Source organism: Aythya ferina (genome assembly GCF_964211825.1).
Source record: "Aythya ferina genome assembly, chromosome: 6".
NCBI lineage: Eukaryota > Metazoa > Chordata > Aves > Anseriformes > Anatidae > Aythya > Aythya ferina.
Window position 1 is genome coordinate 32,508,982 of NC_140303.1, and position 25,271 is coordinate 32,534,252.

The window sequence follows — 25,271 nt, forward strand, 5'->3', positions numbered from 1 at the left end:
AAGATGGTATTTTGGTGCTAGCACAGAGCAAGGCTCTGCCTGCACACCAGTGTTTACCCAGAGCCCAGATGGATCACAAGTCAGAAATAAATAAAAAAGGAATAGAGAAGTAAGCATAGAACTTGAAACCTTTCTTTCCTCCTGAAGAATGTGTTAATCCTGCTAGTCCTGGGGATGAGCACCTCGTAAATCTGGGCACAACATTCAATGGGCAGTGTTGTATGCTCTCCTTTCTTCATTTCTCAAACTCACTGACTGGAATTGAAGTTCAGGACACACATTTCAATATGCAACTAGACTGTTCCTAAACTTGGGACAAAGAGTGTTGTGGATTTGGTTCCAACTGCTAGTAGGATAGTGGGGAATGTAAAGTTTTGGTCTGCAAAGAGCTGCAGAGTTCAGAGCATTCCTCAATTCCCAAATTGCTCCCTGCCATTATTGTTTTCATATCAGCCACATCTGTATTGTGTATAAATTGCTTTGGGATCCTTGGGGTGAAAGGCTTTAGATAAGTGTAAATTACTGTGTTGCCTGTAATTATTTTTTAAGTGGTGATCGCTGGGCCGTGCTTTTTATTTGTGTTGTGGGGGGTTATGATTCCAGCATGGAGATATGGCAGATTCAGAATTGGAGAAGAAATATGTTCTGAGACTTTGATTTATGTTTTTCTATTCTGCTCTTTGAACGTAAGTAGGAGGGCAAGAAGGAGAGCATGAATGTTTAGTGAACGTGCTCCCGCAGTGTAATTTATCTTTGAGACTGAAACAGCAGGTTTATAAACCTGGTTAAGCCAGCTCCAATTTCTCCGCTCTTTTTCTTCCACCTGCTGGAATTGCTTTTGACAATTCATGTACTTTAATAAAAACATATTTTCAGAATGATTTGGAAAATATACTGAAATCAAAATAATGGCTGGATTATGTGTTTAGAGCTACTGTCCTTTTACTGTGCATGCAGGATGGCTGTGTTACATTTGTCTCAGAAGTTATCAGTGAGTGTGATGCTCATCATTTGCCTACAGGTATCGAAGCTGTCACTGAAACCTGCATTTTGAGGCCTTCAGCATCACAGTAAGTGTAAATTTTACTATTCCACCTAAGGTGAGAAGCTTCTGGATTTAGTTATTGGTAGATTGAACAGTTTCTGGGGACTCTATAAGCACACATACGACTTGGTTGGTCTCCCTGAAAAATTCCTCCCAACCCTGTGAGCCCCACAAGCCTTCAGTCTCTGGGGTACTGAAATCCCAGACCACCTCTCTGGGATGTACTAAAAGCCTAAGGGAAAGAAGAAGCTGTTCCAATCTCATCTCTCGTCCCTTCGTTAGTTTAAGCACTGTGACATTGAATGTAATTTCCATTGAAAGAGTCCATGGTTCATTGCAAAGTATAGGAGGGAATGATCCACGCTGCTTTTTCCCACATAGTGTTCTACATTTTTTTTATAACTGGAATGTAAAAAGGATGTTAAAATATAAAGAAATTATTTCTGTGCATGTTTAAGTGATATTTGAATGAGCAGCTGGCAGCAATGTTGCGTCTCATTAACAAGGTTGTATTTCCTAACTAGTTGGAAGCACTGTTTGATGGCATTAGAACTCACTGATGTGTAAGTGTGAAGGTACTTCGGTACACAGCAACGAGATGCAGACACGGAAACACAAGGAAATAAAAATGTTCACAATGATTTTGGGCAGCCAAAACTTTCACAGCTTGTCAGCTGAAGCACAGCAGCAATCATGGTGGCCGGGTAATGGAGGCTTGCGACTGACACACTTGTGATTGAAAAGAGAAAGAGAGAGAAGGGGAGAATATAAACATTTTATTATTGAAAAGGCATCACACATCTGAAAAGGCTGAGAAAAGTTATGCACAGGGAGGAAAAGGACTGTCTTTCAGGAACATGCTGCATTTGTGCCTGCTAGCATCAGCAGTAAAAGGCACAGTATGCCCCAGCCCCATCTTCATAGCCCTATGGCAAGGTTTATATCTAAAATGTGAGGTTTCTTGCTGAATTACTTGTGCTTTGATCAACCTCTTCCTTCAAATTCCTGTGGTCTGCCTCCTCCTAGCTTCATTAAGGAGGTTGTGTAAAATTTTTCCCCACAAGTGCCTTCCCTGCACCATCACGCGTTTCCTTTACTGAAGCAACAATTAGAGATTGTGCACAATCCTTAGTTTACTAGGGTCAGTTCACTCTCAGCTCTCAGTGCTGCCAAAATGATTGCTGGCTGCCTGCATGAGGCTGCTGCTGTTTTCAGGCTGCTCTCCCTTGCCCCAGAGGCGGGCAGGCAAAGACGTGTCCTCAGGATGGCCACCTTGGAAATTGGATCTGCAGGCCTGCTGGCAGGGATCTTGCTGTCCTGTCTTTCATCTCTTTTAATGAAAAGGATGGCTTCTGCCATGACATAGAAACACATACATAAACCATGCCCAGCCAATTAATTAGTACTGTGAGGGAAGAATAAGCCAGAACATGAACCACTCATCTGCTATGTTACACATGTGGCAATGAGTTAGAGCGTTTGGTGTCCTGAGAGTCTTGTAAAAGCATCTTTAAAGTGGGGAGAGAGGAATGCATGTCTTGTAGGGCAAGAAATTTGGGGTTGGCTTAAGGGGTAGAGAAAGCATCTTTTTGTTCTTGATGGTAACCACTCCCGTGCAGTGTTTTAGGGAAAATGCATACTTGATTGCAGGCTACCTTTCACCTATGTTAAATCCATCATGTTATGTGTTACTAGATTCACCCTGAGGTAAGGGAGAGTGTTGATCTGTTTTTCAGTAACATTGAAATATAATGTTGGAAATAATTATGGTTTGGTACTATTCTTCTACAGATTTTTTTTTTTTTCTTATGCCTACAGGTGATAACATGCCTCTAAAATTTTGCTTAGGTTTGTATTAACCCAGAAAGATAAAGGAAAAGGGCCTGTAGTAGCCAATTTGCATTCTCTCTTCCTCTCTCTTTTTAGCTGTTGTCATGAACTTTTCTGGTTTTGTTTAATCTGGAAAGCATCACTCTTTCCTGCAGCCTCTGAGATCTAATGCAAAAAACTCCATCTCCACTTCAGTCTCCATAGCTACAAACTATTAATTAAAACTTCAAACCCTTTAAATATGCAATCTTTCTTTCTGTCAGGAAGCTACCTCTATGTACAAGCATCTCGGGGTAAAATTTCTCAGACTGACACAATGGCTTAGAGTGAATTTTGCTTGCAGGTGGTATCTTGTCCTTCAGCCCGGATGCAGAAAGAATCATGGAGCAACTTCCTCATGTTGAGGGGACAAAGATTCTAGATTGAGTTCTGTCGTAATAAGCTTGGCAACGCGTTGACAAGTTTACAGGGCTACCTATAAGGTATGTAATTACTTGGAAAGCTGAGTTTGGTCTGAGGGTGGGAATTTGTATAACATTTCAGAGGTTTAGCTACTAGCTGGGGACCAACCTTTAAAAAGGGGGGTTGCCTCTGTGTGGCCCATTACATATATTGCTTAGACACAGCACCCTTGGTCTTGCTTGACATTTCATTCAAGCTTCTGTCCTAATCTGGGATCTTCACTAAAGCCCCACTGCACTGTGCATTTTGGATATGGACCCAACCAAAGGCTCAGACCTTTCTTCAGTGAGGAAGAGCATCCCTGGAGGACCAGCGATGAACACTGCTGTCGTGCTCTTGCATTCAAAGTGTTCTGTGTGAAGCTCAGTGTTTTCCATGGCAAGAAAGACTTTAATGCTTAAAGAAGCATAAACTGGTACAGAAAGGCACTTAACACTACTTTGGGCATGTCTCCAGTGTTTTGTGACAGCTCCTGAGTGCTGTGCAGTAAGCATGGGAATACTGCAAAGCTCACAGCAGGGAGGTGGTTAGCTGGGTTCCTCCAAGTCTTCAGGTGTGCAGAAACATCCCGGAGCTCTCTGGTGGTAGAAATATTGAATCCTGTTAGGAGTATGAGTAATAGTTTTGCATGAAATTAAATCTACTTCTCAAATCAGTCAGGTTCACTTTTTTTCTTTTTAGAATGCAATAGCTCCTGCAGACACAAAGCTAAATGAATGAGAAAATTCTCTACAAAAACAGTAAGATGGAGCCTACTCCTCCTGGGGTCTTCTAAGGACTTCATGGGAGATTGAAGAAAAAGGATTTGTTCTTCTTTGCAGAAGTTCCTTATGTGCAAAAATATCTGCTGCTTATTTAAATGCTGTGTGAACAGGGTACAACTTTGGTCTTTTGCTTTTAGGGAATGGCTGCAATGCAAATATGGAATCAGAAAGAGACACTTGTGGGCTAAAGTAAATTAGTATGGCCACATTATTATTATTATTATTATTATTATTATTATTATTATTATTATTATTATTTTGTTTTGCTTTCTTAAATCTTCATGGTTGTTACTCTGAAGAGTATCCCCTGTTGAGCCTGGTAACACCTCACTCCTGTCAATAGCTGCCAATGTGTGCAAACGCAGAATTAGGCCCTGGGTATGTGGAACAGCAGTAAAAGGGAATTTTATGTACTTGCATGAAAAAGAAAAGAAACAGCTATTGGAAAACATGTTGTGAAGTACATCTAATTACCAATATACACATTAATTTTTTATTTCTTAAAACAGTGAGTATACAAGGTAATTCAGGAATCGTGGATCAAAAAAATGAAGAAAGTTTTGTGTTTTTTTTTTGGAAGAACATAAGGTTTAGAAAGCAAGCAAGCAAGCAGCAGGGAAATGTGTAACCAGGGAACTGTAGCGGGAATCACTGGCAGCAGGTAATGACAGGACAGGGACAGTGATGGGGGCCCAGGGAGATGTACCTCCAGCAGGCGGACCGTCTGTGTGTGGCTGCTCGCTGCGTTTGGGCAGTGCGGCAGGCAGGGAAATGGGGATTGGCTTTTCGTTTAAACTTTCTGGATAGTTTCATCAATTTTCCTGGCTGATCATGCTGATTTCTTTACTCTTTTTAAATATTTCAAGAAGGGGGGTTGTTCAGCGCGCCGAAGGGCAGCTCTGACACCAGCAGGTACCACCTGCTCTACTGCAATATGTAAGAGAGGCATCTGCTCACAGCTTTCATATTCTCCAGCATATTTTGGTAATCACTCAGTTATTTAATTGCACCCTAAGGATGCTGAAACTTTTGAACAACTGCCTTGCAGGGCTAACATGGATACTTGTGTTCGCAGTTAACATCCAGAGTGAGGTGAGTTTGCTTGGCAGCCAGGTCCCCGAGAGGATTGCCCATGAAGGAGGATTGGCAGCTGCATGAAGGAGCTGAGGGGTGGCAGGGGTGGCATTTGGGGGAGCCAGCAGCGCAGGCATTCTGCTGACATCACGTGGAAACCTGCTCTGTTAACCTAGGTTGTTTCTGAGATGTGTTGTAATGATGAATGGTGCATTTATAGAGTCATTACAACTCCTGATCACCCTCGTTAGGTTCATGCTGTAATTAGGTTGCACCCGGTAAGAGCAGGAGGTGAACCAGCAAAATTTATTCCCCCTAGGAACACATAAATTACATTTTGTAGAAGTTGATTTAAAAACAATGCCAGCAAATTATTGATCTTATCTCTGACCGACAGCTTTTTACCCAAGCTGCTTTTTCGTTGTTTTCGTAAAGTCGAGATTTTTGTGTTAGCTTAAAACTTTTTTTTTTTTTTTTTTTTTTTTTTGTGTGTGTGTGTGTGGCTCACACAGGTCAGCCACTATGAAACATAACATCAAGCACAAAAACTTTACACAAAGTTCCCACAGGAGCTTACAAAACTCCACGGTTACCTAGTCTAACTAAAAAATATCGTGAGTTCATCCTTTTGGCTTTGAGTACTTCCCATCTGAGATTGTCAAACACAAACATATTTCAAGATGAAAAATAAAAATGTGTCCTTGAAGCCTCCAGGTTATCTCTGGCTGCTTCAGCTCGTGGTGCTGATAACACACAGACTTTCTTTTCAGAAAACATTTGGGTACGAGGCAGACTATGGTGCAAGTCAGAGAGACTGCTAGCCTTTGCCCCAAACTGCAGCTTGCTTGCTCCTTCTCCATCCACACCAACTGAGGAACCTTCGAGTCCAATCTTCAGGCCCATTTTTTTGGGGATGTCGCTTTTGGTATGGTATCTGGAACCTCATGCAGCGAGAGGCTCCAAACCCACACGTTCCTTGGGAGCCCCAAGCAACAGCTGCTGGCTCTGCTCGCTCCCTTCCTTCCTCGTGTCCTCCTGGTCTATGTCGCTGTGGTTTCACACACCTCTCAGAGCCACCTTAGGCAGTTTCTCCAAAACCAGAGGTTATTTAGGAGTGTTGTGCATGCATGGCACACATTTTGCTCGCTGTCAGCCTGGGGTGTCTCAGCCTGCCCGCAGCGCTTACCCACTGCCATCCCCTCACCCCTGCCTTGGGTCCCACCTCAGGCTTCTCCTGTGGAGCAGCACCGTGTGCATGCTGCCCGCGGGCCGGCTTTGCAGATTACACCCCCCCCAAAAAAAAACCCTCAAGGAGCCGTGTGGCCGGATCAGAGCCGCGTTTATCACCGAGAGGGGAGGTTTCAGCCACCCCCCTCAGCGCTGTGGCTGCCGCCGCCCCGCACCTGGTAGCGCAGCGGCGCCGCAGCGGGAGCGGTGCGGAGCTCTCAGGACCACCAGCGGTCCAGTTCAGCCCAGTTCAGCCCATTACAAGCCAGTTCAGCCCAGCCCAGCTCGGCCCAGCCCCGGGGCGGTGCCGGGCGTCCCCCCCCCCTCCCCCGAGGAGCCGCCGCCGTCGCAACCCGCTCGGAGGCGGCGGGCACCGCAGACAGCACCATGAACCAGACGGCGACCGTGTCGCACCAGGGGCAGTGCCAGTCCTCTAGGGCCGCCAAGGTAGGGCCGGGACCCGGGCTCGGGAGGCTGGGGGGGAGCCGGGGTGGTGGCCGCGGAGAGCGTGGAGAAAGTTTTCGGTTTCCTCGCCCCCTCGGCGGCTGCCCGAAGTTTGCCCGCAGGAGCTGCCGGGGTGCCTCGGGGGGGACGGGGATGGGGTCTTGGGGGCACCGGGGCCAGGGATGTCGCCTCCCCTGCCCCCTGCCTCTCCCCTGTCCCCCGGATCGATCGGGAGCTGCTTCCTCGCCGAGGTGTGGGGCGATCAGATGAAGTCACCAGGCAGGTTTGTATTCACTGAGAAGCCTCTCTGTAGAGATAAGTGCCTTTTATTATTATTATTATTATTGTTTCTTCCTTGGAAATAAGCTGGTAACACAACCAGCGACCTGTGTTTGGTTATTGATGCCTAGCCGTGAAAATCTAACACCCTGAAACTTTGCAGCAGCGATTCAGCTGCCTCCAAGCACGCCGCGGGATGGATGGGTGCCCCTCAGGGACCGGGGCAGTGCGGGGCCTTCATCCCGGTTTGACCCTCCAGGACGAGGCTGCTTTATCTGGTATCTGCTGGGAATGGGATTTGGGGCTGGGAGCTGAGGCAGGAGGGGATGGAAGGTGTGAATCCTCCAGTGGCACCGTCACTTGGCTGCTGGCTGGGCTCATGGACGGGGTGGGATGGACCTGGGGCTCTAATGATGGGTCAGGTAATGCGTGACCGTGCCCATCACACTGCAAACAGCTGGTCATTATGTGCTCGGATGTGCAAGGTCATGGGAAGTGATGAATTACAGCTGCCCTGGTCCTCTTTAGAGTCTCAGCGTATGTTACATCGCTTGAAATCATTTCATCCTCTGCAGGTCTGTCTCTGAAGGGACCGGGGACCCGAGCAGTGTGGTCCTTGCTCAGAGAAGTATTCCTATCCTGTGTTTGCTACAGCCGATGCTAATTTTTCACTGACAGCAACGTTTAGTAAATTCATTTGACTGGACTTCTAAGTCAAAGCAACAGCAACAACCAATATCAATATGCCATTAACAAAAACAACAACAAAAAAAAGAGCGACCCAGACAAGTCAATAGTCTTCAAAAAGAGAGAACATGAATCAGAGCCTTCTAGACGTGAGTCCGTTTTACAACCAGCACAGTAATACTGATGCCATTAGAAAACCATCCCATTTTTCTGCTCTTAATTCAATCTGTCAGGTGTAAAATGTGCTTTATACATAGTTTCAAGTGCTTCCATGCTAAGCAGGTGGCTATTCCGTGAGAAAATGTATATGACAGGTAGTAGCTGCCCTATGGTAATGAGGGCATCATATTGGAAATTATTTCTAAAATACATCATTAGTGACCAGACAAATATAAATTGCATATTAATCATACCTTGCCAAGAAATATTGTTAATTCCAGGAATTATGAAAATGTAAGAAAAACAGGTTACAGAATTCTTCACACCTGATGTGAATGAGATATATTTTTCCTCTTTTTATTATGGCTTACAGTTCTGTAGACAGAACCCACTGACATCTCATCTCCTATGCGTTATGATTAATGTAATGTTGCTTTTTGGTGGTTTTGGGATCAGCTACGCACTGCTCTGTAACACAGCTTAAACTTTTGAGCCCCCATCACAAAAAAGCAGCCTCTAATCCTCTTGTCCAGTAGGTTGAATCTTGTGAACTTCCCCGGGGAGGGTTCCTGGAACTGCAAGGAGGCTGGGGGCATCCATCCCTTTCTCACTTCCCTGCTGTTGAGGGAGGGTGCTGTGTTTGCATCCCTGAGCCCTAGGCATGCACTGTGCTGCATCTGAAGTAGTTTCAGTGATGCAGCAACGAGTTGGCAGAGGAAATCTAATATAAAGCAGAAAAAAAAACCTTGGATAAAATGCAAAATCTCCTAAAGCTTTCTTTTACCTCTAAGCCTTTTTACAGCTTTTCAGAAATGATTGCAAATCTTACACCTTGCTGGCACTACTGTGGATAATGATCATGCACTCTGAGATCTGTAAGAAAAACTTTTAGGGTCTAGCTGGGAGTGCTAAATGCCCGCCTTACCTCTGTGTCATTGCAGCCTGGGCTCTAGGAGCCCCCTGCACAACAGACCAGGTTTTATTCTTTGCATTCTCACTTGTCAACACTGTGAACAAACCAGATCTTCCAGGAGCATCACTCTGCAGTTGTGCATGTTTATAGTGTACAAATATCCAAATTAGTAGTAGTAGTATTTTTGCCACAGAGAAAATGTCTGTTAAAACATCGTTTGACTTGTTTGGAGAGAAAACACACACACACACACACACAAAACCACACTAAAAAAACAGAAATAGAAAATAATTCTTAGCTGTCCAAGGTCTGCCATAGAAATTCTTCAAATCTTTCAAATGAAACATTTCTACAGAAATTACAGGTACTGCAGAAGAGAAACACTTATGTCTTGCTTTTAACACACTCGGGACTACAATTTTCACTTAAAAAAAAAAAAAAAAAGGAGTTAAGCTAATATTTCTGTGGTTTTCCACATTCTTTAATAGTAAAACATTCTCCACCAAATAATGGCTCTCTGCCTGTATCAACCTAATATTGATCTGTCTGTGAGCTGGATGATGGAAGGAGTTACTAATTGGCATTTCAGAAGCACATAATTACTATGTAATATAATATGTATGTTATCCACTTTTACTCTACTCTTGCTTCTTTGCCTTCCTTTCACTTTTATTTATTCATTAGCTTTTAGATTGTAAACTATAAAAGGCAAGTGCAGATCTGCCATCAGCAAAAATTCTGCTGCAAGTTCTGGCAGCATCCAGGAACAGAATCAGGAATTTCCATGTTTCAGGTTATTGTAGCAGTGTTTTAATGCTCACTAATTGATGAATAGTGGCTTACTAGTAGTTCTCTTGTTCACACTTAGGTTGAGGAGCACATATTTAAATGGGGGTTGTGATGGTCCCTGCGAACTTCATGTGCTTACAGCAACTGGGACTTCAATGCCAAAGCTGCACCTCAGCTGCAAACATCTGCCTGCTTCTGCAGGCTGCTCTTCACATCGTAAAGCCAGGGGGATACGAATATGTAGCTGGCCGTGTTGATGAAGACAGCCTGGTGTTGCTTTTCAGGTTGAAACCTCAGGTAGTTTGATCTCTAAATGCCCACAGGATGTGCACAAAACAGGCTTTGTGCGTGTGTGGGAATGGTTCAAATCTACCAGCTGCTTGGGAAGCAAATCCCTTAAAATGAGAACAGTCTTTCTGAAATCCATTATATCAAAACCAAGTCACTAACAGATAATCTCAGCAAACATTCAATTATGAATTATCCAGAGTGATATATAACGAAGGGCACAAGGAATATTGTTGGGGCAACAGATGATGGCAGCTTAATAATGTTAAAAAAAAAAAAAAGTGATACAGTTAAAACTAAGAGGTTTGCATGGTATTTTGATTAAGGCATCAGATGACCAGAGCATCCCCGTGCTGCATGTTCCCACTGGTGCAGCTGGTGCTGCAGCTCCATGCGGCTGTCTTGAAATGCAGCCTTAGGAGAAAGCAGAGCTCTGTCTTCATGTAGGTACAAAGTGGGAACCTCACGCTTGTCCTGTTCCTGAGGCTCTGTCTGGAGGCATGTAGCAAGTGGGTTGGGGACACCAGCAGTGATTGTCCCACCAAGCGGAGAGCTTGGCTTGCAGCAGGATAGAGGTGCCTTGGGTCTTGTTCCCTGAAAGTATTTTGGGCTCTTGTGCATCCTCATAATTTGTTTTTCTTCCATTCTAGGGAGCTGTTTTTGATCAAGTTTGGGTTGAGGGGAGTTGCGGGCAAGTTTTATTTGTATTTTATGGACCACACATACAGCCACGATGGAGAACAAGCTTTCTAGTGTAGTCGGGTATTGCAGGTCTCTCAGCAGAAATGTAAAGGCTAACCACAACCTCTAAATCTTCCCATTTCCACCTATTACCTTTCTGTTCCAGTCTCCCTGCCAACATCTGTACCACCACAGCAGAACCGGTGCCTTCGTTCTTTCTATAGACATCCATTCCTTTATCGTAAGATGTGCAGTTACAAACAAAAAGCTGTAGGAATGAGGAAAAAAATACTGGAATATTTATATTTTCCCCTTCCCATCTATTACAATGCAATTGCTCTACGTCATAGGGAACATGAAGGTTTGTTTTATTTAGGTCACTTTTGATTGGGACCAACTGGAAGAAAAACAGCTAATTAAAAAAGCAAGATGTGTTAAAAAACAAGGAAGTGGGGACAAAAGAGGGGACAAAGTGCTCTCCAGTCCCATGTGTGTGCTGTGAGCATGCCGTGTTCACACAGTGCATCCCAGGGGTGATGGCCCAGTACTTCCTAGCAGCGGGGTGGTCGGGATCTGTCCTCACAGGGGAGCCTGGCTTCACTGCCAGCCACAAACTTGGCAGCAGGATACGTGTCTTGGCTCTTCCTTGCACATACAAATTGTTAATGTGCCTCCAGAACTTTGCATTCTTAATTCTCTGCTCATTTCATAAAAGCTTAAAAGCAATTAGAAAAAAGCTGCTCGATAGTTGCATATGTTAAAGTATATATACAGGTTCTGTGCTGCAGACTTTATGCATGTAATAAATAAAGCCACGCACGCATCCCACTGTATTCTAATATGTTTGCAATTTATAACTTTTAACGATAATGCTGGGAATTTAGAAAAGGCACTCATTGTAAAACTAATATACACAAAAACACATGAACATTATGATGAACTGTATTTAATAATAGGTTAGTACTTTCCTGGGTTGTAATCATATAATTCTCCTACACCAAATCATTACTTTAGGAAATAGGGCATTAAGTTTGATTCTCTCTGAAGCCACTTAAGATACGGGTCTGTGAGTGTTAGATAACACTTCCTGAAAGGACATCACATCACGGAAAATTTAATCTTCCTCATTCTGTAATCCAAAACTGTTCCACTAAAACATGTAAAAATAATTTTGCGCTTATCTTGTTCAGTATTTCATTCTTAAACTGAGCATGGAAAGATTTGCATGCTGTCCCCCAACTAAACATTGCTTCAGGATATATTTAGGACCTTTCATTTCTAAAATTTTTGTTTCAGGCCCTCAGAAAGATTTATAAATGTTAAATCATGCAACACCCAGGTTAGTGACTGTGCTGTGTTAATCATCTGACAGTTTTCTGGATCAATAACTTTGTCTTCTCATGTGTGTTGACAACACCCAGTGCCACTGGCAGCATGTGCCAGGAGGAAGGAGTCATCGGCATGCCCTGCGAATTAACCTCTGTGATCCTCAAAATGTGGTACCTGGCAGCAGCAGAATGCCTCAAGGGCTTCTTGTTTCAAAGAAATGCAATTAGGCATGCAGGTTCGTTTTGCAGTGAAGGGAGTTAGGAGTGATTCACAGCAACCCCGGGCACCTGAGGAAAGGCAACAGCGGCAGTCGGTGCTCTGCTCGATGAAGGACCCCACGGTCTTCAGCTGTTAACGTAATGCAGCTGCCGTGAGCGAGGGCAGGATTTGTTTCATCCTGAAGTTAACCTGTGGAATAGTTTGAGTGTGTTGTGCTCTGAAATGCTTGCTTCCTGGTGCTGGCCAAGAAGAGGCAGGCAGGGCTGTGGGCTGGGACCTGTGGGACTGACCCCAGCTGGGCACCCCAAGGGGAGTGGGATGGAGTCGGAGGGCAGATAGGGTCTGAGTGCAGTTGGTGTAGGCAGCTGCAGGTCAAGGAGATGGGGCTGGGGTATTGCAGCTGAGCTTCAGCTAAAGAAAGTTCCTGGAGATGCTGCCTGCTAGATTTGATTGCATTGCTAGATCTGGCCAGCTGCACTGAGATCGTTGCAGAAAGTCTCAGCCTTAAAGAGAGAACAGGAGCCAGGAAACCTTTCTCCCAGCCTTTTGTTTAGGATACAAATTAGAAGAAAGTTGTCAAATCTCAGGTGATGAAGTTTTGGAAGTGTTGGGCAACTGGGGCAAGAAACCCCCCCCAAAAAACCCAAAACCATAGAGTTCATTATGACTGGGCCCCTTGGTTTGTGTAACAGAAACAGTAACAAAAACAAGTTTGTTGGGAAAGTTATGTTAATAACTATGTAGTTTTTCCCTCTTGGGAAATGTTTTTCAAGGATATAAAAATTATTTTATATTAAGTTGCCTGTGCAATGGTGGTTTAGCACTGTGAAAGGCAATGGCAGGGGCAGGAGTTAAACTCATAGTCTCTTCATAACAGTAAGTTGTTTTAAACTTATTCTGTGATGTTTTAATTCATGTAACTTGTAAAAATGAATATTCCAATAATAACAGTTCATTATTTCTTGTAAAACCAGAGCTACCTGTGTATGTAAAAGATGTCAGACAGGAAACCAGTGACATTTCTGCTCAGAGATTTCTACCAATTCCTGTGTTAACACAATTGTGGAGAAGTCAAACTGAAAGCTATTTGGTTAACGGCAGCATGCAAGCCTCTGTGATTTACAGCAGCAGACTTTGGAGGTGCTTAATGGCTTGCTAAGTGTGGACAAATTGATGCTATTATGTTAAAGGACAGCATTTAGGTTATTTTATTTTCCCATAGCTTGAGAAATCAGTACCACATGCCAGCACTTAGTATCAAATTCACTTTGAAGCTTATGTCATTAAAGAAGATGAACTTGGTGTCGGGAGTGGTGGGGGAGCTGCACAGGCACCGGAGCTGTGCTCAGAGGCTGATCCCCCTGCCATGGGGGAAACAACAGAGAGCGACCCAGCCCCTCACCATGTCCTGCTCTGGATTTGCTCATCGATGCAACACTCAAGGCATGAAGAAACTTCATTTAAGCGCTGTTGGTTTATCAGCCTTATTTATGCTTCAAAACTTGTGGTTTCAGCAGTGTAAGGCAAGTGTCTACCCGTCAGGTTAATTTTCCCTGGGTATTACAGATGAACAGCAGGTTAACATTTCAAAATTAACTTTTTTGTTTTGTTTTGTTTTGTGAAAGCATTTGCATAGGCAGGAGAATCCCTAACTTCCCAATTAAGCTATACACCGAAAAGAAATCTTTTTTCCCCCCCTTCCCTTTAGAGCACCAAACACTCAACTTGCAATCCACCCCTGTCTGCCAGCTCAGGATTAATGCCACAAACATTTCTCTTCATATTTGCTGCAGAGGTGACATGCAGACAGGAGCATCATTTTAAAAGCCAGCTTTTACACATCCTCATGTGCGATAACAGGGCCAAGCCCTGCCTCTCTCTGCCTTTCTGTCTCACTGGCTCACTGAGGGAGCAGGAAGGGGGCCAGGGAGCACCCGCGCTTCCCTCTGTGCTCAGCCTCTTGTGAGCGCAGACCTGGAGTGGCAGCACCTGAGCTGAGGCTGCTCCTGCTGAGCAGCGTGTAAATGCATGAGGGAGGACTTCAGGCTTACTTTAGCTTTTTTGGGTAAATTTAGAGGAGGGAGGATATATTTTATTACTTTTTTCTTTAACCTGTTTGCCTGTTGGCAGTGTAAGTTTGTACATGTGCTGAGGTTGCAGTCACAGCTCCTGAGCTGGAAAGGAGTCGACTCACAGAGCTTTTTGCTTTCCCATCACTCGCATTTTACCCATACCAGCAAATCCAGTGTGTGCAGAGCCGAGCAGCATGGCAGGCTGGTTGCTGTCTCCGTCCTACCTAACCTTGCTCCTCCGTGAGGCCGGAAGGAAATTGCCGCACATCATCCCCTTCTGGGACGTATTAGTTTCTGCTGCTTGGGAGGATCCTTTTTCTCCCTCCCCTGCTAATCTGAACCCATAAAAGCATCTGCAATGATTGACTGAAAGTTCTCCTGCTGTAATTTATACACATATCAATAATCACTTAGGTGACCTTGTGTGTACAGGACGCAGGGCCAATGGCTGGAGCCGAGAACAGAGTTGGGGCAGACTCACCAGCTGCTGCCTCTGGGGCCAGCAGCACTCAGCCAGGCACAGATTCCACACAGGAACCCTGGGGTGGCTGTATTTTTTTGGGAAAAGAAGCAAAAATAGAAAGACTGACAACTGGCAGGAAAATACTGAGTCAGTGGTAACAAGAGGAGGAAGAGAAGGAAATGGCTCGGAGCTACTCCGTGACCTCAGGAGGCGTGCTTGCTGGTGGTGTGTTGTACAAGTCTGACCCATGTGAATTGTCTTCATCGTGCAGGTGTTAGACTCAGTTTGATTTTTACTTTAAACCTGGAGGTGACAGTGCTGTCCCCATACAAGAAATATTTTCACTGATTTTTCAAAGTTTCTATCTACTGGAAGTCATAATAACAAAGGATTTGTCTGTTTAAAGCCCAGATACAAGCTACTCAGGACTTGCTTTTCTGGTGATAATTTCTGAGCTGTGAATTCCCTGTGGTTGCCCTCAGTAAAACCTCAGTTTACATCCACAAGTACATTTATTTGTATAGGTTTAGTCTGGAGTTTGAAAAATCTCAGCTTTTAAAATTCAACAGCTGTAATGTGTTTGCTGGGAACATTAATGTCTCTGAAACTCGATTATGCAAATATTTGTGGAGGGCAAACAAAAGCTCAGTGAAAACAAATCCATAAAATAATTAAGGAAATATTGGTGTCTTTCTATTTTTCACAGTATTTATTCCTCTCTAAGCATATCCTAAACTCTCTGGATGCTTCTTTAGCCTCGGTGATTTACAGAAATCTCGGGTGACAGTAGGTGCATCCGAAGCAAGGTCACATTTACTGAAGAAACCCATTGAGCAGCTTATGCCATTTTAAGATAGAAGCTCTTTAGCAATGTTTTACAGCTCTGAATAATATTACCTGTGTTCATAGGTTTGGGCAGAGAAGTGTTCTGGAAGGAGTGTTCTGTGGCAGGTGGTGTGCTGAAGTAATGCTCCTGATGCTGCAGGACAGCTATAGACAATTGGGGTCACCCTGCCTGAGAAGATTTCTGTAATTAAAATTGCTTTTACAGAGCATATCTACCTTTTTGTTTACATGGAATATTTGAAAAAGCTTTTAAATCTCATCCAATCTATCCCCTTTCCCTCTGAAACATATTTTTTATCTGCTAACGTCAATTTAAAATCATTTAGCACCAAATTCTGATACAGGAAAAAATCATCACAGCAGGATTTTCAAAAACTTAGCTTCTCAGACTGAGAAAGATTAATAAATTTTATTTTATTTTTTTCTGCATATGTCATCCACTAAGTACTCTGAATACAAATCCCTATAAAATAAAGCTGGCCCAGGTTACATGCCATAGAAATAAAAAAAGATTGAGTTTGACTGAAAACACATTTAAGTGTCAAATTTTTTATGTTTCACATTTAAACTGTAATCAAAGAAAGTACCGTATACTCTCATTTGAAGAATGCTGCACACACTGCAGAAAAAACACATTGCCAGACTTTGGAAAAGTGCCTGCGACTTGATACAGAGGGTTTTGGACAGAATTTTAGTTTTATGGTGCAGTATTTTAAAAAAAGCTACCAATTCTTGAGCATTGTTCTTGCTCAGCTCAATTATTTTTTGAAGAGCAGCACAACGTGCTCATTATTTCCCACTATTTCTTCTTTGTTGTTACTGTGGCAAAAGCAGACAGTATGTATCTGAAACGTCGCAGATCAGTCTTTAATGATACCTAAGTTTAGAGCAAAGGAGTGAAATTAGTAGCGTTACAGTTTTGCACAAACTTGAATTTCTGTTTAATAACTGCTTGCAATAATGACTGGTGTAATCATGCTTACACAAGCTGCATTCAGATTTTAATGTTTTAAAATGAAATATTGAATACCTATCAGTATAGCATTTATAGAGCAGCGAGTGATAATGAGAGAGTTCTCCGGAATAGTTCTGTGAATGTTAGACAAAGTCTCATCATGTCAAAGCTTAAATTATTGAGTAGCTACAATCCTGCTGTAGAAAGTGCGGTGGAGATTAATAGACATAAAAGAAATCATGTTCCAGATGAAGTACCTGAGCAAATATATCATTTAAGTGGCTGATAAAGTAGCTAAATTGCTATAAATAAACAATAAAATGTCTTAAAGGAAATGTCTCAGGAAAGTTGCATATTGGAACACTGAAAGATAAATACAAACTGCAAATACATAAAGGGGAAAGGCAGGGTGACTGTTTCTTTGGTGTAATGTGTAGGTTCTCTTGGCAACTTGTCTAATAAAGTTGCTGCTGAACAGTGGTGAATACCCCCTCTGACGTGGAGTCATGCCCAGCATGTGGCAGGCAGTGCACGAGATGGATACAAACTGCTTCTGCCACCAAAGACTACTTATAATGGAAATACCTCTGTGCGTTGTCACATGAAAATGTTCAGTAAAAGTAAAATGTCGAGGCTTTGTACCTCATTAATCAATTATAAGCCCTCTTAATGCATAATGGAGTGAGAAAGCAGGGTCCCTAGGTATATTTGTTTTATGAGTGAGGCCAGTCTTTCAGGGCATCGACTCACTGTATACCACACAAGTAGCTTTCTTTTCCTTTATCATTACCTCCATTATTTGAGTTTCTAAGAAAATATCCAGGCTGGGAGTGATCATCATCTGCCTCTGAGGCTGAAGATGTCAAATACATGGTTTTAAGCCAGAAGGTGTTTATGGAGGCATCAAAGTTCTTGTCTGCCAGCCACTGGCTAAATGCCATTGTTAGCAGCTGGGAGCTTTCAAGACGTAGCTAAAGTAGAGCCCTGTTGTAAACTGAAGTCTTACTTCACAGAGTAGAAAAAAAAAAAAAGGAGAAAATTAAAATTACTAGCAAAGGTGGCAAGGTTGTCAAAAATATTCCCTCCCATCTAACCAGAGGCAGCCTAGAAGGGATGGAAGAATCTGCATGTCTTGTGGGATCGTGCCTTACTTTGTGCTAACTTTTTATCTTTCTATTGTATTTTTCATCCTACTTCCAGCTGAGGACTCTCATGTAGATCAAAAGGTAGCGGTAATGAGCCGAGCTGATGAAACTTTCAAAAGAAAAGGCTAGGAAAAAGAGATAAAGTACCGTAACTATTTTCTGTAAGGGGCTTGCTTGAAAATATTGCATTTCAGTTTCTTAGTGTTTTCTCAATTTGATGTTTAAAAATATGCTGTTAATTTCCAAGAAAATGAAGGTAGTAAGAAGTATTAAAATCACTCTAATTACTCCTCTAAATTCAGGACTATTTGATGTAACTATTTTCTTCATTATGGTTATAGAGTACATAGATGGCAACGAAAGATGGGTAATAGACTGGTCTTATCCTTTTTTTAACTACTCCCCAAATCATTATTTAATCAAAACTTACTCTTTTCAGAAGTTTTCTTGTACATGTTGGTTTCCCAAGTAACATCTGTGAATTTTAGAATTTAGAATTTTCTGTAGGAGACAGTTTACATTTTCAAGAGACACTTTACCAAATGGTCAACATGCCAACAGGATGAACAGTTAAAATGATTAATTCCTTTTCAGAGTGGACATTGAGACAAAGTGAACATAAGTGGCTTGTGCAAGGCTGCAGAGGAGTTAGTGCTAAAGGTAATGAGACTTTGAGGATTCCTGTCTCATTTCAATACACCTGAAGGACAGCTGCAGAAATAGAAGAATATTTGGGAGGAAAAGTACTGACAGCAGTTTATAAAACCCCGAGAAAAAAAGATAATCAGAAGGTGGAAACTCAGCAAAACAAAGTGTTGCCCCATTTCAACCCATCCTTACCCAACGAAAGACAACTCCGTGGTCAGCAGAAACTCATTGGGTGTCTCACCTGAGTGGAGAACATTTTATTCCTTAGCAGAATTGCTTGTTTGTACTAGTTATCAGTTTTGTGTGTATTAGCCAATAAATAATCACTTTGTCCTCTTACACTGTGTGTGTCTAGCAGTCTCTTTGCTCACAGTAGAAGGTGTCTGAACAAAATGACCCAGGGAAGGAGCATCGCACATCCTTGTATGATCCATCTCAAAACCCCCAACCTTGTTCAATTTAAAGACCAGTGACAAAAATCCCATTGATTTTAAGAGGACGGAGTCCCTGGATAGGTGAGTTCTGAATTCTGACATAAAGATACAATTATGCTATTTAAGTAAGGCAACTGGATCTAAGATGAATCACACCTGAATGAGGGAAAGCCCTTGGTGGGGAAAATGCATCAAAACCCTTCCAAAGTTTGAACTTGAATGGCCTCCAAAGCATCACCTAGAATTTAGTACTTGCTGCCAAATCTCCAGGTATCCTACGAGCTACAGGTCAGCCTTCAGCTCTCAGGCAAGGCATAGAACAACACTCTTATGTTACTCCCTGTTCTTTGTGCTTTTGCTGGTGGCACTGAGCTGTGGGAAAGGGTGGCTTCTGGCCACAATTCCTCCTGTTTCTGTGCTGCAGTGAGAGCAGCGATGGAAGGGCGTCATTTGGATGCGGGAGAACCTGGAATAAATGCCTTTTGGGATCACGTACTTTTCATTACTACTGTGTTGATTCTCTCTTGTAAATGTCCCGCTTTAAAATTGCCACTTTTCCTCTAATTTCCTATTTGAATTTATTTTTGGTCTTCATTAATAATGGTTCTGGCAATCCAAGAGATTTTTTTTAAATCAGACTATTTCACTTTCTGCCCCTAGATACATTTTATGGATTTTTCAAAAAACAATATCCCAATGCCTAGTTTTCTTTGTGTTTGTTTAATATGAGCAAAACATTACTGTAGCAGTTCTGTGCTCAAATAATTTTTTTAAGAGTTTCAGCCAGGATTTATATTATTTACATTATCTAAAACTGGAAGAAAATTATGTATAAATTACACTAGTATGAATAATTTTTAATTATCTTTGCATTGCCAAAGTAATGAACTGATGTAGCTATTATCTTCATTGCTGTGTGAAAAACAGTAGCGATAAAAAAATAAGCAAGACATCTAATGAAAATCTTCCCTTACCAACCACGTTTGATTGATTTGCTTGCCTTTCATTGACAAATGCCACAGAGTTGGAAAATCTGTCTGGCTAGGTCTCTGCTGAAAGAGTTTGAGTTATGTTTCTTAATAACGTAGCTTTATATTTAGTGGCGACTTATGATGATTTTGCACTTCTTTCCCTGAAGGCAGGATATGATCCAAGTTTCCTGATCAAATGAAAGGTGATGCTGTTGAGTGTAATCAACATGTGTCAAGTGATCTTATTAGGCAACTTAGTAATACAGCTTCCCGGAGCCTGACTCTGGGGCTCACTGGGGACATCATTTCTCTGTAGAATCCCGAACGTGCTGGAGGAATACATAGCATGTATAATGCATGCCGTAGTACATGCTGATGAAATATGAATGGAATCAAATGGTAAAATGGGAGGAATTGTTGAAGTCTGTTGCAGATCCTGGGCGTAATTGATAAATAACTACTAATAACCAGAGCAATGACAGTTCTGCTATGTGTACATTCAGAAGAAATTAATGTTTAAAGGGAGGCTTGAATACATCTGGGTTTTGTGCAGGTTTCCATGGTGAGACTGCACCCCAGTGCTGCCTTGCATTTCCTTTTTGCTGCACCGCAGCCTCACGAAGCCACGTTGGGAAGGGGAAGATGCCAGACATCAGCCTTTCTGCGCTGTTCTTAACTCAGTTAACAGAGTGGGAACTCACAGACGGTCACACTGGTTCAGCTGATATGTGGTGACCCCATCTAGCTGCTGGAATGGAATTACCTCTGACCGTGGGTTAGCACCCTTCGTTACCTGAGTTCAAAAGTGGTTTTGAAAAGATGTGATTCCTCTGGTAGTGACTGCATTGAGGTCAAGCTTGACTGGTCTCTACTATGGGAGAAAGACTTCCTGAAAGTTCAAGCACATTAAAGTAATACAAAATAATGGGTGCTTTATGTTTTAGTGTGATGATAGACAGTTCCCACTGATTCCCTCCTCCTTAATCACATTTGAGTAGGTGGATCTTGGACAATTAAGGCTAGTAGCCTGCCAATTATTATGTCAGTTTTAATGCCAGCTTATCAATTTTATTTAATTACCGTGAGACTCATTGCAGCTTTCTGATCTAGTAGCATTTGAGTAATTAGTGACCTAACAGACATACAATACCACTGCAGTCATTTTGATGAATATTTTTGTTGGTTAGAAGATCAGATACCTTTGCTCCACCTATATGTGACTATGGAAAAGGAGGACTAGCCCAGGCAGGGGAAGATCTTGCTTTTGTAGATGTGATCTGGTGGGGACCATGTCCGAGGAGTTTTCTTGCCCAGCTGGAAAAGGCTGGCATGAAGGCTGGGGTGGTGATGGGACAGGGCTGGAGGTGCAGCCGCAAAGTCTGGAAAGGACCTACTGGACCCAAATGCTACGTTACGTACTGCTAAACTGGAAATTTTCAGAAGCCCTTCGAAAACAGATGTTCATAGTAAGTCTCCCCATATGTGTGAGAATTGAGAAGTTGCTAGTTTTGATGAGTTGTTTTGTTCCAAAGAAATTCCTGAGGGAACAAAATTAAGATTCTGCCTTTTTTTTGTATTAATACTTCAGTTAAATATTTATAAATAGAAGCTTCTCTGTTTTACTTTGAAGCCAGACTGTTTCTTAGATATGTATTAGTGTCCAAATCTGTCACTGTAACATCCTAAATCCCTTAATTGGGTTTGCCAGTTCATAAGCAAAATAGAGTTTCTACATCAGATGTTTATTTGAGACACAGAAGACGTTTCCTTGATGTTTCGGCTTATTTAAATTTTCTGCAATGCAAATTTTAGACAGTCTTAAAGAAGGCTAAATTAGCTTGAAAAACAGAGGTCATATCAAAACTGGTGTAGAGCTGTGGCTTGCTGTTTGGGGCTTTTTGTTTTTGCTAAATAAATCTTCAGAAGTGAAATCTCCTCCTTCAGCTCAAGAGCTCATCCAGCGGAAATTGCTGAAATTCTGGTGGCTGAAATTCTCTTGTGGCAATAGACTTCCTTCCTTCCGTTCTTTTTCCATTATTTATTTTTAATTCAGGTGTTACAGTGTACAATCCCCTATAAATTAACAATATAAAAATATACTTAATTGATAGACACTGCTACATTTTTCAGAAGGAGCTGTAGCATTTTATAGCAAGATCTTTGCGGATGGAAAGGCTTTTCAGATTCGGGGTTGTTGGCTGGGGTATGAAGTAGCGTAGCTACTGTGATGAAAGAGTCAGAGTCAGCATGTGGCATGACTTCCTTCTCTGACAGGGCATGTGTCAAAAAATATATAAAAAGAGAAAAAAATGATGCAAGCTTTTACACTGTGTATGAGGGGTGACTATTCCACTGGGTCCAACGATGCATCTTGTTCCAAGGAAAAGTATTAGAAAGATAAAACGTTGGGTTGGCTCATCTCAGGGGCCCTCAAGTCAAAAGAGTAAGCATGATTTCCTTACTTGTCTACATTCAGAGATATTTGAGGGGGAGGAAGGTTAAGATAGATTTTTATGAAAAATATTTTTTGAGTACCTCTGTGCTTTACATTGAAGCTTACCTTTAAAGCTGTAAGTTTTCTATTTTCATCTAAAATGGAAATGGTTCTTTAAGTAGAAGCAATCATGCTTTGCACAACAATGTACTGTTGTATTTTACAAGCTCTTTATGTTGAACTGAGGTCAAATTTAACATGCTGCAAAGGAAGGTAAGATTCAGCCTGCAGAGAAAAGTTGATGATGGGTAAAAGCTGATTTTGGTAACCAAGGGAAGACTTCAGAAAATATATCATAATGGTTCATTTCAGCATGGTTCCAGCTCACATTGGAGAATAATGTAACCAATTATTGGGTGAAAAAAAACACCAGTGAAGAATAATTTAGCAAAGTTGTGTTTACTGTACAGTCATACATATAGGAGTTAAACGTGACATAATTTGTCTGGCATTTGAAACACTTCATGTGCTCCAGCTGAAAGATGTGATATTGCCTCCTTTGATACAGCCTTCATGCTGATATAAGCTCGAGGAAGACTGACGAGCATTTGCTCCAGTAGCAATCCCATGTGTACTTCTCCCTGCTGAGATTCAGAATAACGTGACTCCAAAAACTTATGCTTATCTTTTGACCTGAAGGAAGCATCAAATGGGATTGTAAGTGGAGATGTGCAAAGAAAATCAGAAGGGATAAAACCAGCATTTGTTTTGAGCACAGATTATTCTAATAATAGTTTAAGGTAAGAGTTGTCTGCAAACTTTTTTGAAGTTTTGAAGCCTTAGGATTAAAATGCCATAAATACTATGCTTTTTGCTCTAAAATGAACAAGAAATCTGAAAGCTGGTTGTGTAGCTTAAACACGACAGCCTGTTCCCCCAGCTTAAAGCCGTGGGGCATGTGGAGATATTTTAAAAGTAAACAAATACATATTCATTCTCTTTCCGTTCCCCTCATTTGTTACAGTTTGTAGGATTAAACAGGTGAGCAGCAGAAGGCTTACAAGGCTTTCAGAAGAGGACCAGAAGGGTGTTGCAGTCAAAAACCCCTTTGAAAAATGCAAAGTACCTTTTAAAGAAAATACAGTCTTATTAATGATTATTTTACTAAAAATGGTGATAAAACACCTAATGTGCCACCTAATCTGCAAAACAGAGTAGCTAGTTTTAACATCAAAGGATCAAAATAAATTTGTAATACCATAAAATTGTGCTGTACAAGGTGCTAAAAGTCTGCAGTTTCCTTCCACTGTGTGAGATGGTCAGAAGTTTCTGAATCCATCCTCTAAAACTCTTGTTACTGCCTCACGGCACAGCTCATAAATACAGTCCCCTTATGGGAGCTTCTGTGAGGGTTTTTCTTGGAAATAAGACTGATGTTTTCTTCAGATTCATTCCACGGCAGCCCTGGAGATATTTTTGGTTAGTTTTTCATTGGAAACCAGAGACTTAAAAACCTAGAAGCACCATATTAGAACCATAGATCCTAAGTTTTTTGCAGTCCTCTGATGGTACAATGGTACAATTTCCAGCTTCCAGTGAGTATTTAACATCAGTATTGGATGAACTGGGTCTGTTTTTCTCCTTTTAGCTGACTTCTCAGGATGGCCGGAGTAGGTTTATGAGAGGAGCAGGTGCTGGGGCTCCTTCCAGCTGTGCCAGCTCCAGCCAAGCCATGGCATTGTGCTGCATAGCAAATAAAGTTTAAAATTTTAAAAAGTGAGAACCTGTGAATTGAGATTATTCTTCTGTAGTATGTCCTGCAAGTTGGTTTTGGAAAAGAACAGGTCACCTATGAGCCTAGCACTGTGTCCATATATGCAGTAAAATACAGAGAGCTGGAATATTTAATCAGAAGCAGCGACATATTTCAACAGCAAGAGGATTTGTGCAGAAGCATCTAACACAGGCCTGGCTGCAATGGACATGTTTTTGGGCAGGCCTGAGTAGCTATCCAAGGAGGCAAAATTGATGGCACATTTCTCAAGCTGATTAATAATGACATATGCATAATCTTTAATAAGCTGTTAATCAGAAAGATGCCTGCCTTTACAGTCTCAACAGATACTTCAGAGCTGTGCCCTGGAATATCTGCTTATGCCTGAGTAGGACAGACAGGCAAACAGGAGGGGCTGGAGGCAGACAGAAACTGCAGGCACAAAAATCCCAACACTTGAATACATGCAAAGAATGCATTAGCTTTCCATGAGGAATTCGTGCTGGAATTAGCATCCAGGTCACCAAGCAGTTTTTTGTCCCAGGCTGGTCTACTCCTGTCTTCAGACCACCCCCATGCAGCTCTGGCTGTCATTAGTGATTACAACTTTTACATCTTTAATTACTGAGATACTTTAATTCAATCTGATATGAAATGAATGTAAGGCTCTGTGGATTCTTACTCCAGCCTTTTTTTAAAGCAGGGTTTCGTAACAGAGCCTGAAATGTAGTTCATTGTGAACCTTGTAGAAGTTGGCAGCTGTTGGTGAGTTTGGGCCCAGTTTTGCCCAAGGCAATGCATGATTTTGTGGGAAACCGCATGAAAATTTGGGGGTTTGGAGGAGTTTCCTCTTAGTCATTTACTTCATGTGAGAAGGGAAAGCCCAAAATATAAAAAAAATCAGGTTACTGTTATTTTTTAGCTGAAGTCAGGAATTTCTTCTGTCCATAAAGGCCCTCCTAAATACACAGTCTGTATCTGCATGCTAAACAGCATGAAACAGCAATGAAAATACACACAGAGAGGAAAATGACTGTAAATGGATTCATGGAGAGGCCAGAAATACTGCTGATGTAGATGCACTAGTTTTTTCTCCTCTCTTCTCCAGTCCAAAGCCTTCACTGAGCCTGCCTGTCTCTTGACTAAGATGTGTCTGAGCAGTACTGATGGTTTTTATATATAAATACATATGTAATACAATAACATTATATTGACAGCTGTTTAATTTAAACAGGACTCAATTCTTAGTGTGCTTTATTTGTAGCAATGCATGTGTACAACGTTCAAGTTAGATAAAGGACTCCACGGCAACAGGCACTGCACATAAAAACAGGAAAGA

At 42.0% G+C, this 25,271-nt stretch overlaps 1 protein-coding gene and 1 long non-coding RNA gene across 2 annotated transcripts in view; both read left to right on the plus strand.

Annotated features, from left to right (window-relative positions):
- LOC311438785 overlaps positions 1–3,988 on the plus strand; it is a 76,239-nt gene extending 72,251 nt beyond the window's left edge. Inside the window, exons 3-5 of the long non-coding RNA XR_014694317.1 lie at positions 958–1,070; positions 3,219–3,357; positions 3,565–3,988. This is a non-coding gene — a long non-coding RNA (uncharacterized lncRNA). The remainder of the gene's footprint in view (positions 1–957; positions 1,071–3,218; positions 3,358–3,564) is intronic.
- Positions 3,989–6,746: 2,758 nt separating this feature from the next.
- The window catches only part of DPP10 (dipeptidyl peptidase like 10), a 481,130-nt gene continuing 462,605 nt past the window's right edge, over positions 6,747–25,271 (plus strand). Inside the window, exon 1 of the mRNA XM_084523650.1 lies at positions 6,747–6,849. Coding sequence (XP_084379776.1) covers positions 6,790–6,849 — 60 coding nt within the window. The 5' untranslated portion in view covers positions 6,747–6,789. The remainder of the gene's footprint in view (positions 6,850–25,271) is intronic.